Source organism: Rhamphochromis sp. 'chilingali' (genome assembly GCF_963969265.1).
Source record: "Rhamphochromis sp. 'chilingali' genome assembly, chromosome: 18".
Classification (NCBI taxonomy): Eukaryota; Metazoa; Chordata; class Actinopteri; order Cichliformes; family Cichlidae; genus Rhamphochromis; species Rhamphochromis sp. 'chilingali'.
The window spans coordinates 594,178-608,822 of NC_137945.1; the positions used below are offsets into that span (position 1 = coordinate 594,178).

At 46.2% G+C, this 14,645-nt stretch overlaps 1 protein-coding gene across 1 annotated transcript in view; it reads right to left on the bottom strand.

Moving 5' to 3' along the window:
* Window positions 1-3,185: 3,185 nt before the first annotated feature.
* The window catches only part of LOC308385295 (NLR family CARD domain-containing protein 3-like), a gene marked incomplete at its 5' end in the record, with an annotated part of 33,049 nt that continues 21,589 nt past the window's right edge, over window positions 3,186-14,645 (bottom strand). The window contains one exon of the mRNA XM_080864135.1: window positions 3,186-3,341. Within this exon, the coding sequence (XP_080720261.1) occupies window positions 3,326-3,341 (16 nt within the window). The 3' untranslated portion in view covers window positions 3,186-3,325. The remainder of the gene's footprint in view (window positions 3,342-14,645) is intronic.

Here is a 14,645-nt window from a genome sequence, read left to right on the forward strand (position 1 = left end):
GCTGCCAGTCCAACCCTGCCTGAACGGCTGTTTCAGGTACTCGCCTGCTTGTTGTTAGATTGAAACTGTTAACTGTGGGTCACGGGCCTCGTCACATTTATATTATGATGATTTATAATCAGGCAGTTTCTTGCAGGAAGTTAATGAGGTTGCATCATTTCCACGTTCATAAGAAATGAAATTTGTAAACATTTTACAGTCGTGTTGAATTCGCTAATTCATTTATGAACTGCTTTGGTGCTTCAGTCACAGGTGTAACTATTTTATTTTGAGGACATTTTTAGGTCAGTATGGTGGCACAGTGATTAACACCACCAAGAAGCAAGAAGGTCCTGGCTGAGCCCTTTCTGTGTGGAGTTTGCATGTTCTCCCCATGTTTGCGTCTGTTCTTTCCGATACTTGGGGAGAACCCATGGTCGTCTGTCTCTCTATGTTAGGCTGGCGACCTATCCAGGGTGTGCCCTGCCTCTTACTCTGTGGTAGCTGTGATAGGCTCCACCCTGCCATGACCCTGACAAGGATAAGCTAAAGAGAATGGACATGGAAACAGAGGGAGTTTGCTTGTCAGAGATCACCTCTTGGGCTCAGCTCTGAAGTCCAGCCCTTTCCAACATCTGGACCTGATTAACAACAACCTGCAGGTTTCAAGAGTTAAGTATGGGTTTCCTGAGAGTGCTGAGCATCCTGATGGCAACAAGCAAATCTTCCACCACGAGTCACATGACTCAATAAGACAGCACAAACACGGTCATCGAGACAGAGAGTAACATATTTCCCAGCATGCCCTTCTGGCATTGAAGCTTTCAGAAAGGGCACATGTTTTAAGGGCTTTGTGTCATCTGTAGAGCTTTCTGTATATATGCTTTCAAAGTTCAATTCCAACATCAGGCCGGGGTCTTTCTGTGTGGAGTTTGCATGTTCTCCCCGTGTTTGCGTGGGTTCCCTGCGGGTACTCTGGCTTCCTCCCACCGTCCAAAGACATGCAGCTTGTGGGGATAGGTTAATTGGATAATCCAAATTGTCACTAGGTGTGAATGTGAGTGCGAATGTGAGTGTGAATGGTTGTCTGTCCCTGTGTGTTGGCCCTGCGACAGACTGGCGACCGGTCCAGGGTGTACCCCGCCTCTCACCCTATGACAGCTGGGATAGGCTCCAGCGCCCCCCGCGACCCTGAAAAGGATAAGTGGAAGCGAATGGATGGATGGATGGATGCTTTCAAAGCCAAACAGTCCAAAATAGTTTAGGCTGTAAATGCTGCGCGTTTTCATGGTTCTCCCGCAGAACGTTCCTTTCCCATTAGTGGACTTCTTGCTGCACTACATAAATCTGACCTTGAGCTATAAAGTCTGAAATTTTATGGACGAAGACACGACGTGTGAAAGTCTGAAAGATGTGGGAGCACTTATTGAAAAACTAAGGGAACTTATTTTTACACTGACACCATTATGGATATGCTTTATGGCGATCTACTTTTATGATGCTGCTTGTATTCACTTTGTTTTTTCCTATTCTTCTGCGATATGGTTTGACACAGAGGAATCAGAGGGGATCATGGAAAATGCCTTCCTGAGTCCATGTGACCTCACATTTTGAGATGAGATGAGATGATGAGATGAGATGAGATAGCCTTTGTTTGTCAGTTGCAGGTCTTTTGCCCACAACCAAGTTGACAGACCTTGCCGACCGTACATACAATACACAAACATCACATTGGAGAGACAGGTCAGGATAGGTAGCGAGGGGAAAAAAAACATCGAAATGTGTAACACAGAAGGATAATACAGGAATGCACAGCTATCAACACACCATAGCACAATAAACACAGACAGCAACATGGGAAAGAGTTCCAGTGTGTACATCTGATCTGGGGCCGCTGCAATCTTTCGACTGTACCTCCAACTGACCCAATGTCCACATCAGAGGGGAGGTAAGCGTTGGAGGTGGCGTTGGATCTGGGGTAGGGAGGGTGATGCGTCAGTGAGTGCTTATCAGTATCAGTATATGTATGTGTGTGCATGTCCATAGTTCAGCTGAGACAGTGTCCTTCGCCCTGCCAGGCTAAGTAAACAGTCTTCCAGCCAACCCAGGTAGCCTTGCATGGAATGGGAAGGAACAGTCTAAACACAGTCGTTATCAGGGAGTTTTTGTTCGGCTCCAGCCTTGAGCCCACAGCTGGCGCCGAAGGAGTAGCCGCATTATGATGGTAATTTTTCTTTTACGACAACTCGTGAGAATTTCAAAGCTGTTCTTTAACACCCCGACACTGGTCTCTCAATCTCCTGTTGGAGAACCGCGAGCTTCCCCATGATGGTATCAAAATTGCTGGTGTTTTCATTCTTTTGCCCAAACAGCCGATTCTGAGAACTCACAACTGCAGTGAGCTGTTCTGTAATGCAATCCAACTTTAGCTCAAGGGTGTTATTTTGAGCAGGCCTCTCCTTGATGTATCCCAATATACGTTCAGAGGTGTTATTCTGAGTATTCACGGCAGCTGTAAGCGCCTCCAAGCTCTTAACCATTCTGCTTTCGAGCCCGTTCTGAGAAGTCGCGCCTCGTCCCATCATTTCAATCCCAGCGGGCAGCCTTGGGGGGGTTCGAACAGCCGGTTCCGCTTTCTTAATTCTCCGATAAGCCAGGGCCAAGCCAGCTCCGATCAGCAAGAACCCTATTATCATGGTTCCGAATAGGTAGATATCTTCAGCGTCCTCGATTGACAGTCCCGCCAGGCACACGACCCTCCATTTCTGCCACCCGTCCATCGTGTATCCGGCAGGAAAAGTCCCTCCAAGGCACTCGGGCTCTCCCGAGCCCAGACTTCTCGTTGAGAAAAAGGGTGTCAATAGCATTCAGAGACCAGTTGATCAAATCCATAATTCTCTTTAGGTTTTAGAAACAGACTGTGAGAGTGTTCCAGGGAAAGTAATACAAAAAAAAAAACCACGAGACTAGACAAGGACATAAGCAGGAAAGATAAGGGAGAGGAGAAAAAGTGTGTCCGACTCCTCCGAGGGCCAAAGCATGTGGACCCCATCAGAGACGATGTTATGGCTTTCCACAGGGGTTCGGTTTCCACAGGTACACTCGTGACATCAGATTTAAAAGATCACAACTTGATTCATGTTAAATTTAAGAATAATGTTTATTTACATTTTTATTCTGAACTTTTCTTCTGCTTCACTAGTTCAGTGTTTGGGGCTGGAGCAGTGGTGAGAGACAGGGTCCATGTCAGGACAAATCACTATAACAGGGCTCTAAACACAAGCTGCTGCTGTTTCAACCTCTCTGGATCACCAGGACACAGCTCATCTTCTCTCAGTGAGCCAGTCTATGGATACCCCCACCTGCAAGAGAGAAAGAAGAGCAGAGGAGATAAATGAGTGTTTCCAGAGACTCTTCATCAGCTGTCAGTCAGTCCCACCAAGCTCTTGGTGGTGCTGTCACTTGGTGTTCGCTTCAGATACCTTCTGTTTTCATAGTATAATCTTCATGTGCTCAATCCGAAGCACACTCTCTGTGTACTCACTCCCTAATTTATAGCCGAAGTACTCACTCACTGTGTCTCTACTGTTTCGCTTGCTTAGTTTAGCTCGTAGCCAACTCGCTAGCAGCATGGCCTATTCACCTGTCCCTTCACCTGTCCTCCTCCACGAGGAGGTGGAACAGCTGTAATTTTTAAAAAGACATTTTTATGCCAGATGATCTCTTCAAGCTGTTAGAATTCTTTTGAGATGATCATGATAAAAATTGCAAGTGATCAGTCCATGGACAGTATCTTAATTTATCATCCACCTGGGTCTGCTGCATCTTTTCTGGCAGACTTGCAAGAAATTTTTTAACTTCCACTAATAAACTGGGAAAGGTTATCATTGTTAGAGACTTCAACATTCATGCAGAAGACTCATCAAATAGTAGAGTTGGATGTCTCGATACCGGTCTTGGTCTCGTCTCGAGACCACTTTTACGTGGTCTTGGTCTCGTCTTGGTCTCGACGGACTTTTGTCTTGGTCTCGGTCTTGGTCTCGCTGTTTTGGTCTTGCGTTCTCAAATCGACATAGTGTTCGGGAGATTTGGAGTCAACCATCAGCGGAGCGGGGGTGGGGGGGGGGGGGGGGTGGCTTACTGGGCTTAAGCCCGGGTCATTTTTTCAGAAGCATGGGGTCTTTTGGAGTGTAATTTGTTAGTTAGATGCCTGACTGACAACTGTATAAAACAAAAACAACACACGAAGCACAGAGCGCACCGTTGTAAATTCCCCCTAATTGTGGTATGATCCGAGCTCAGGCACTGGGCGACTGAGCACAGCACCCATGTGAGCGAGGGGGGAGAAGCTGCTGCCTGCGAGTTTGCTGCAGACAGAGGAGAGCTTAAGTTTGACCAGGTACCAAAGCAAATCATTCGTACTGAACTAATAATGTAAATATGACGGTGTATCACAAAAGATTGATATCAAACTGATCACTTGGTTGCGTTACTTGCTCTTCGAGTGAATCAACAAATGGATAAATAAAAAGCCGAACAGCAATGCTGATTTTTTAGAGAGTCTTAGCTTACATTTCATATTTTCAGTTGTTACCCTCCACTGCTAAACAAACTCTCTAAATCGGTTTCAGTTGTGTACTGATGAACACAACAATGGACATAAGGAGCTTCTTTCAAAGAAAAAACTCAGATGTTATTTTATATATTATGCTTTGGATGTTGTTCAGTATATCTATGCAAAACAAGAGGAATTTCAATACACAGCAGTATATTCACAGTTGAAACCAGATATTTACATACACTTTAGGGAAAACATTTTTTTACTGTACAACATCAGTTTAGAGTAAACTTGTTTTGTTTTGGATAAATAAATATTGAAATATCTTTTGAATTAGTTAAATGTCAGAATAAAGAGAGACAGAGATGTCTAAGTTTTGTCACTTTCATCAAATTTAGGAGTACATGTACACTAAGTTTGTTAATTAATATGAAAACTCCAGACGATTCCATTCTGAGCTGAAGAAGCTTCTGATAGGTTAGTAGAGTCCATGTGAGTAAACTGGTGGCACAGCTGTGGATGCAAATAAGGCAAAACACAGAGCCTGTTTCTTTAACATGGAAAAATCAAGAGATGTCAACCAAAACACCAGGAAAATAACTGTGGAGCTCCATAAGTGTGGCTCAGTTTTGAATACAATTTGGTGCCATTTGCAATTAAGAAATACAGACAGTTTCTCTCTTTACTGTTAAAGTTAACAAATATGTTTTTTATATTTATCAATCTAAAAGAATAAACATTTAGTCTGATTTGATGTTACAATTAAAAAAGTGTTTGTGTTTTTATCTGAAGAGTACATAAATATGTGGTTTCAACTGTATATTTGATGATGTTGGTGTTTGGCTTGATTGTCAGCACAAAGAGGGAGAGAGAGGGAGAGAGAGGGAGAGAGAGAATGACGACAGAACAGAGATGAACAAGAGCAGGTGAGACACACATGTTAGTCAAATGGTTGTTTGCCAAAACTCATCAGAACATGTATCTAGTACCTAGTGTTTCTTTTTAGATACCATTTGTTACTTTTCAAATTCTATATTTATTAAGTTATGCAGCTTGTTTGCACAACAAGGCTAAATAATTATATAAACTTTTCTCAATCTAAATATTGTACTTTGGTAGAATTAAAAAAATAAGTGTAGTGCAGGTCTATGATGATTTTTAGTGCTACTATCTTTTAGTTCTGATTCTGGTTCTGTCTTGGTTACTGTTGTAGTCCTGTTTTAATTCCGGATCAGTTCTGGGTCTGGTTGAATTCGGGTTTAGTCCCTGTGTCTTGATACAGGCCCGACTTTGTTCTGCCTTGCTGCTTAATTAAAAAACTAGTTTAAGGTGTCCTGCATATGTATATAGAATAGCATCTGGCTGCAGTTTAAAGATTTTTTTTGTCTCGGTCTTGGTCTCGTCTCGACTCGGTCTTGGTCTCGTCTCAACTTGGTCTTGGTCTTGTCTTGGTCTCGATACCCTCTGGTCTTGGTCTTGTCTTGGTCTCGGATTAGGCGGTCTTGACTACAAGTCTATCAAATAGTACCACTAAGAGGTTCCTGAGCATCATGGACTCTTAATTTTGTTCAGCATGTATCAGGCCCTCCTCACACTGCTGGGCACACTCTGGACTTGGTCTTCACTTATGGCATTTCCCTTGACCACTTGAATTTAAATGATGTCGTTTTTAGCAACCATAAGTCAGTCTCTTTTAATGTGTCTCTTCCCCAAGATTTTATTAGGTGCAGGCGCTTTATTGATGGCTCTGTTATTTCTAAATTTTCTTCCCTTTTTGATCCTAAGACTTCTTTTGACGATGTTGAGCACCATACTAACTCTTTTAATGAACACTGTCTTGCTATTCTCAATCAGGTTGCTCCTTTTAAAACTAGGCATTGCTCTATTAGTTCCCTGGTTAAATAATCAGTCTCGTGGTCTTCGACGCTCCTGACGAAAAGCAGAGCATCTCTGGAAGTCCACCGGCCTGGTTGTCTATCGTGGGCACTTCATAGATCTTCTTCACTTATATAACGAATCCATGAAATAGGCTAGATCCTCTTATTTCAATAATCTTATAAATCATCATAAGAATAACCCAAGAATTCTGTTTGATGAGATGAGATGATGAGATAGCCTTTATTTGTCAGTTGCAAGTCTTTTGCCCACAACCGAGATGACAGACCTTGCTGACCGTACATACAATACAAACATCACATTGGGGAGACAGGTCAGGCTAGGTAGCGAGGAAAAAAGCATCGAAATGTGCAACACAGAAGGATAATACAGGAATGCACAGATATCAACACACCATAACACAATAAACACAGACAAGCAACATGGGAAAGAGTTCCAGTGTGTACATCTGATCTGGGACCGCTGCAATCTTCGACTGTGCCTCCAGCTGACCCGATGTCTACATCAGAGGGGAGGTAACCGTTGGAGGTGGCCTTGGATAGGGAGGGTGATGCATCAGTGAGTGCTTATCAGTATCAGTATATGTATGTGTGTGGATGTCCATAGTTCAGCTGAGACAGTGTCCTTCGCCCTGCCAGGCTAAGTAAACAGTCTTCCAGCCAAGCCAGGTGGCCTTGCATGGAATGGGAAGGAACAGACTCAACACAGTCATTATCAGGGAGTTTTTGTTCAGCTCCAGCCTTGAGCCCACAGCTGGCACTGAAGGGGTAGCCGCATTATTATGGTAACTTTTCTTTTGCAAACAACTCATGAGAATTTCAAGCTGTTTTTAACACTCCGACACTGGTCTCTCAATCTCCCGTTAATAGCTGCGATTTTCTCCGTGATGTTATTAGCCGTCGATTCTGTGGTCTTGTCAGAGGTGTGGACTCGAGTCACATGACTTGGACTCGAGTCAGACTCGAGTCATTAATTTTATGACTTTAGACTTGACTTGAAAAAATGTTCTAAGACTTGTGACTTGACTTGGACTTTTACACCAATGACTTGGGACTTGAATTGGACTTGAACCGGTTTACTTGAAAAGACTTGATATTTTACCCCAAATATAAAATTTAACATTCATATTATATAGAGATTGAAAATGTGACGTCATTCACGGGTAGAACCGCAAAGGATTCTGGGAACTCGTGGCAAGCGGTACTAGCGCACGCAGGCTTTCAATTAAAATCAGTTATACAGCGATAAAAAGAAACACAAAAATGTCAAGAAGCCGTTGTATTATTAACTGCAATAGCCGGTCGCATGACAGCCACGGGAAGCCGACGGGTAAAGAGATCGGTTGTTATTGTCACGGTTTGCCGGGGCAAGCCGTGTGGAATATGAAATAGGACCCAAAATGCGGCAGCTCTGGTGCAGATGAGTGTTTATTTACAGGGGTGTGAGTACAAACAGCGGTGGCGACACAACATGAAACCGGAAACCTAAACTGGGTAAACTAATAAGACAAACCAGAATGAGGATGCAGGGAGGTCCGGAGAAATACATACAGGGAGAGCGAGGGGAAACAACACAGACGAACCAGCGATTACCAAGACAGAAAATACAACTTAAATACACTCAGAGAACACAGGGAGATTACACACAGGTGGGAGACACAGCTGGGAGTGATTAACATGACGAGACCAGGGAGGCAAACTGAAAACACTCACATAAGACGCAGACCTTCACAATAAAACAGGAACACACGGGGGGGAACAGGGTAAACACCAATTAGAGAACAGAACCAAAATCGCAAAGAGAAAACACAAAACGCTGGGTCAAAAGGACCCAGGATCATGACAGTACCCCCCCCCCCCCCCCCCTCAAAGGCTGGCCCCAGACAGCCCAACAAGAAACAAAACAGCCAGAAAAAACAGAAAACAACCCGACCAGGGCGGGCGGCGGGGGCCCAGGAAGGAGGGCTCGAAGCAAAACAAAACCGGAGCACCAGAAGGCCAAAAGACAAAAACAAAAAACAAGAGAAAAGAAACGAAGCACACCAGAACACAGGAAAAAACAGAGTCCAAAACAGAAGAGTTCAGGGGGCCGACAGCACAGGAGTCCAAAACAGTTCAGGGGGCCGACCGTGCGGACGGCAACAGCGGCGACGTGGACACAGTTCGGGGGGCCGACCGTGCGGACGGCAACGGCGGCGACGTGGACACAGGTCGGGGGGCCGGCCGTGCGGGAGGCAACGGCGGCCACTCAGGCGATGGCGGTCCGGGGGCCGGCCGTACGGAAGGCAACGGCGGCCACTCAGGCGATGGCGGTCCGGGGGCCGGCCGTGCGGAAGGCAACGGCGGCCACTCAGGCGAAGAGGGTCCGGGGGCCGGCCGTGCGGAAGGCAACGGCGGCGACGAGGGAGACGACGGAGCAGTTCAGGGGGCCGACCGCGCGGAAGGCAACGGCGGCAACTCAGGCGATGGCGATCCGGACCAGGCGAGGCTGCAGAGGCCGGACTAGGCGAAGCACAGGCTGAAGCCGGACCAGGCGAAGCACAGGCAGAGGCCGGACCAGGCGAAGCACAGGCAGAGGCCGGACCAGGCGAGGCTGAAGGCTCTGAGGCCGGACCAGGCGAGGCTGAAGACACGGAGGCTGGGCCAGGCGAGGCTGAAGACACGGAGGCTGGGCCAGGCGAGGCTGAAGGCCCTGGAGCTGCAGCAGGCGAGGATGATGATGGAGCTACAGCAGGTGGCTGGACGGGCTGAACGGGCCCCTCGGACCCTCCAGCGGAGGCGGGAGGCTGAACGGGCCCCTCGGACCCTCCAGCGGAGACAGGAGACGAAGGCCGGAGCGGTCCCTCGGACCCTCCAGCGGAGACAGGAGACGAAGGCCGGAGCGGTCTCTCGGACCCCCCAGCGGAGACTAGAGACGAAGGCCGGAGCGGTCCTACGGACCCTCCAGCAGAAGTCACCACTAAGCCAGCAGTCATGGAGTCCTCTGGCAAACACGAAGGCAACTGGCGATGCACTGAGCACTGGCTCTGCCCAGGCAACGCTGACATGGTGCAGTTCTCAGGTGGCTGCATAAACTTCAGGGGTCCAGAATCAGCCGGGGACTGAGACCTAGCCTCTGGGGAAGCCCTGGAGCGGCAAACTGTGCCAATGGCGGCTAAACCATTAAAAGCACCTTGAGGTGAAATTAGACTTTCTCCCTGCATGGAGTGAATGAGTGAAACCGGTGATACTGGAGCCAGAGCTACGGGTAGCGGGGGCACTGGAGCTACTGGGGCCTGCGCTACAGGCGGCACTGGAGCTACTGGGGCCTGCGCTACAGGCGGCACTGGAGCTACTGGGGCCTGCGCTACAGGCGGCACTGGAGCTACTGGGGCCTGCGCTACAGGCGGCACTGGAGACTGAACTGAGGGTGGCACTGGAGACTGAACTGAGGGTGGCACTGGAGACTGAACTGAAGGGGACACTGGAGACTGAACTGAAGGGGACACTGGAGACTGAACTGAAGGAGGCACAGGAGACTGAACTGAAGGAGGCACAGGAGACTGAGCTGAGAGGAGCACTGGCTGCGGGGGAGCTAACCAAGCTGAGAGTGGCTGCGGGGGAGCTAACCGAGCTGAGAGTGGCTGCGGGGGAGCTAACTTAGCTGCCGGTAGCTGCACAGGCGATAAGCAGCTCGCGTTGACATCCGCCACACAAAACGCAGCCCCTGAATGAACAGTCATGCAGTCCGAAAATGAAAAAGAGTCCTCACTCACCACAGCCGGCGATTTAGAAGCCCAAACGTCCGGCTGTGGGGTGGCGCGCTTGCGGCGCGATCGGCGTTTCCTCCCCGCAGACGGCTCCGACGGGCCGGGCAAGATCACATCCGGCGAGTCGGGCAGCGAGGCAGGAGTGGCTGAGAGAAGGTGCGGTGTGAGCCGGAGAAAAGCCTGCATGGTCGGAGGAAGCGACTGCAGAAGCCATGGCAGGCCAGAAAAGAGCCGTTGTAGCCGACTTTCCACGGCACGACGAAGCTCCTCTGGAGGGTTCTCCAGCCATAGCCCGAAGAGAATCTCCACATTGTACGCAATGTCGTCCTGGAGCTCCTCGGACGGATTGACTGCCGCTGGGTCCATGGTGGCTGGTTCGTACTGTCACGGTTTGCCGGGGCAAGCCGTGTGGAATATGAAATAGGACCCAAAATGCGGCAGCTCTGGTGCAGATGAGTGTTTATTTACAGGGGTGTGAGTACAAACAGCGGTGGCGACAAAACATGAAACCGGAAACCTAAACTGGGTAAACTAATAAGACAAACCAGAATGAGGATGCAGGGAGGTCCGGAGAAATACATACAGGGAGACCGAGGGGAAACAACACAGACGAACCAGCGATTACCAAGACAGAAAATACAACTTAAATACACTCAGAGAACACAGGGAGATTACACACAGGTGGGAGACACAGCTGGGAGTGATTAACATGACGAGACCAGGGAGGCAAACTGAAAACACTCACATAAGACGCAGACCTTCACAATAAAACAGGAACACACGGGGGGGAACAGGGTAAACACCAATTAGAGAACAGAACCAAAATCGCAAAGAGAAAACACAAAACGCTGGGTCAAAAGGACCCAGGATCATGACAGTTATAGGATTACGTCGTTGAAGAGAAATTGTTCGAGCCATGTTTCCGAAGTAACAAAGACGCGACGGATGGCCTGGATTGCAGCCATTCAAAGACCAAATATAACGTCCCAGAACCCTCCAGCTCACAGGTTAGTCTGCTCCAAGCATTTACACAAAGGTCAGTCTGCTGTTGTAGTTAATGCGTCATTTTTCTTAACATAATTAGTGATATAGGTTACAAGCAAGTCTGGCGCTGAACAGAAATTGTGGCGCTATGCTCCTTTATTTATTGTGCATAAATAGTGAATTGTCCTGACACAATATTGTGTTTCGCTTCTGTTATTATGGTACATTGACAAAAACATATACTTTTATTCACAGGATAAAACAGGTTTTTTGTATCACTAATTGCCCAGTACGATTACAGCATACAGTATTATTGTCACTGCTACATTTCTGTGATGCTACCAGAAATTATTTCCACTACTAATTAATTACCGTTGAGCTCAAAGGTCCTATTAATAAACGGTTAAGGAATGTGTATTTATGAAGACGATTTGTGAGACTGGTAAACTTATGATACGTACGATGGTCTTTCGTTCTACACGGTGCATTTCAAGGTCCTGCACCCATCCGTCGGTAAACTGTACCTGGGCTTGTTGCAGTGACCTGAAGTTACTAAACTTCATGAGTGTATGCACTCACTCCAAGAACCGTATAATTATAAATATGCATATAAATATGCTAAGATGAGATAGCTGACTTCATCTAACTAGCAAATGTTGTCCAGGCTACGTTGGTGATACAGTTTTTTTTTTTTATATGTATGATATTTTTGTCATGCGATTTTAAAGCTGGTCCTACAACCGCATCCAAGAATAACATGCAGCTTATCTCAGAACTGTCGGTGAAAATTATTCTTGGAGCTAGGTTTAATTGAGCTGCATTTTAAAGAGGTGCAATTTCACAATTTGTGTATATTTTCTAAGTTCACTATTTTGTCATGTGTTGAGAAAAACACAGATTAAAAAATTACATGGTCTAATATTTACATTTAGCATAACTGCAACATTATTTTTTCGTTGTTTTTTTTTAAAGACTCGAAAGGACTTGAAATTCAAAGTTTCAGACTTGTGACTTGACTCGGACTTTTACACCAGTGACTTGAGACTCGACTCTGACTTGCCTGACATTACTTGAGACTTGACTTGAGACTTGAGGATAAAGACTTGAGACTTACTTGAGACTTGCAAAACAATGACTTGGTCCCACCTCTGGGTCTTGTCGCTCTTTTTTTGCTCACATAGCAGATTCGGAGACCTCACGACCGCAGCCAACTGATCCGCGATGTAATCCAGCTTCCGCCCAGAGATGTTGTTGTGAGTTGATTCTTTCCTGATGTAATCCAACATACATACGCTCAAAGGTGTTATTCTGAGCATTCACTGCAGTCGTAAGCGCCTCCAAGCTCTTAACCATGCTGCCTTCAGTGAGCCCTTTCTGAGAAGTCGTACCTGTCATTCCAATCCCAGCAGGCAGCCTTGTGGGGGTTTGAACAGCCGGTTTCCGCTGTCTTAATTCTCCGATAAGTAAGTAAGTAAGTAAAACTTTATTTATATAGCACCTTTCAAGATAAAAATCACAAAGTGCTTCACAGAAGCTAAAACCTAAAAATAAAAATCAACTAAAAGCAAGTTTAAAAAGATGGGTTTTTAGCTGTTTTTTAAAAGCGACCACTGAGTCCACAGATCTCAGGCTCAAAGGGAGAGAATTCCACAATCTGGGGGCCACAGTTCCAAAAGCTTTGTCGCCTTTTGTTTTCAGCCTCATGTGCTGGACAGCAAGCAAGCCCTGGTCACATGACCTCAGGGACCTGCTGGGATAAGCCAGGGCCAAGCCAGCTCCGATCAGCAAGAACCCTGTTATCATGGTTTCGAATAGGTACATATCTTCAGCATCCTCAATCGACAGTCCCGCCAGGCACACGACCCTCCATTACTGCCACCCGTCCATCGTGTATCCAGCAGGGAAAGTCTCTCCAGGGCACTCAGGTTCTCCTGACACCAGACTTCTCGTTAAGAAAAGGGTGTCAATAGCATTCAGAGACCAGTTGATCAAATCCATAATTCTCTTTTAGGTTTTAGAAAGACTGCGAGAGGGTGTTCCAGGGAAAGACTAGAGACTAGACAAGGACATAATAGAATAGAATAGAATAGAATAGAATAGAATAGAATTCAACTTTATTGTCATTGCACATGCACAGGTACAGGGCAACGAAATGCAGTTTGCATCCATCCAGAAGTGCTTTAGTGATATAGATATATTACAATATATATTAGCAATAATATAGATATGTGAGTATATTACAGAAATGGGTCTATTATGGTATGTTATAATGTACACGGTATGAAGTATGTTGTGAATATTCTATAACTATAAGTATGTACAGGCTGTAGTGAGTACAAGCTATGTACAGGATATGAACAGGATATAAATATGAAAAACTATACAGAATATGAAATAAATAACTTTACAGAATCTGAGATATACAGCTATACAGAAATGGGAACTATGCAAGTTGTAAACAGTTGTAGGATTAAAGATTATCGAATGTACAGAATGATTATTTACACAGAGCTATACAGTAGTGCAGTTAAGATAAGTGAGGGTGTAGATAGTTTCTACAGAGGCTATATAAAGTGCTAGTGGTTGTGAGTGGTGGTTCAGTCCATGTTATTATTGTGTGTTTGAGGGTACAGTTGTCCATTGTGGGTGTGTGTATGTTCAGTCCATGTGTTAACGTGGGTCAGATGTCAGGAGGCAGAGTTCAGGAGTCTGACAGCTGTGGGGAAGAAGCTGTTCCGGTACCTGGTGGTCTTAGTCCGGAGGCTCCTGTAGCGCCTCCCAGAGGGCAGGAGGGTGAAGAGTCCATGTGATGGGTGACTGGGGTCTTCGATGATTTTCCCAGCCCTTTTCAGACACCGCTTCCTGTAGATGTCCTTTATGGCAGGAAGTGGTGCTCCGGCGATGCGCTGGGCAGTTTTCACGACCCTCTGCAACGCCTTCCGGTCCGAGGCAGAGCAGTTCCCGTACCAGACGGTTATACAGTTGGTCAGGATGCTCTCGATGGTGCAACGATAGAAGTAAGAACTAGCAGGGAAGATAAGGGAGAGGAGAAAAAGTGCGTCCGCCTCCTCTGAGAGCCAAAAAAAGAAAAAAATGTTGATGATACCATCAACAGTATTGTTTCTCCTCCAACTCAGCATGCTGTGTTAATTTCTGATGAAGATTGTAATACTTTTCTCCATCACTTTGTAAATAAGGTGACGGACCTGAGATCCAAAATCTCCTCAAGTGCCTCCCCTTATGAAGATGCCCCTTGGTGTTTTGGATCATTTATTTCCTTTTCTCCAATCACACTTAATGACTTAATTACAGTGATAGGTAAAATGAAATCCTCATCATGCTCTTTAGATATATTACCTCCCTCTGTCCTGTCTGGGACTCTCACCAGCATTGGTCCCACATTACTATCCATCATCAACAGTTCACTGAGGCAAGGCTGTGTTCCATCTTATTTTAAACATGCTGAGGTAACTCCTCTAT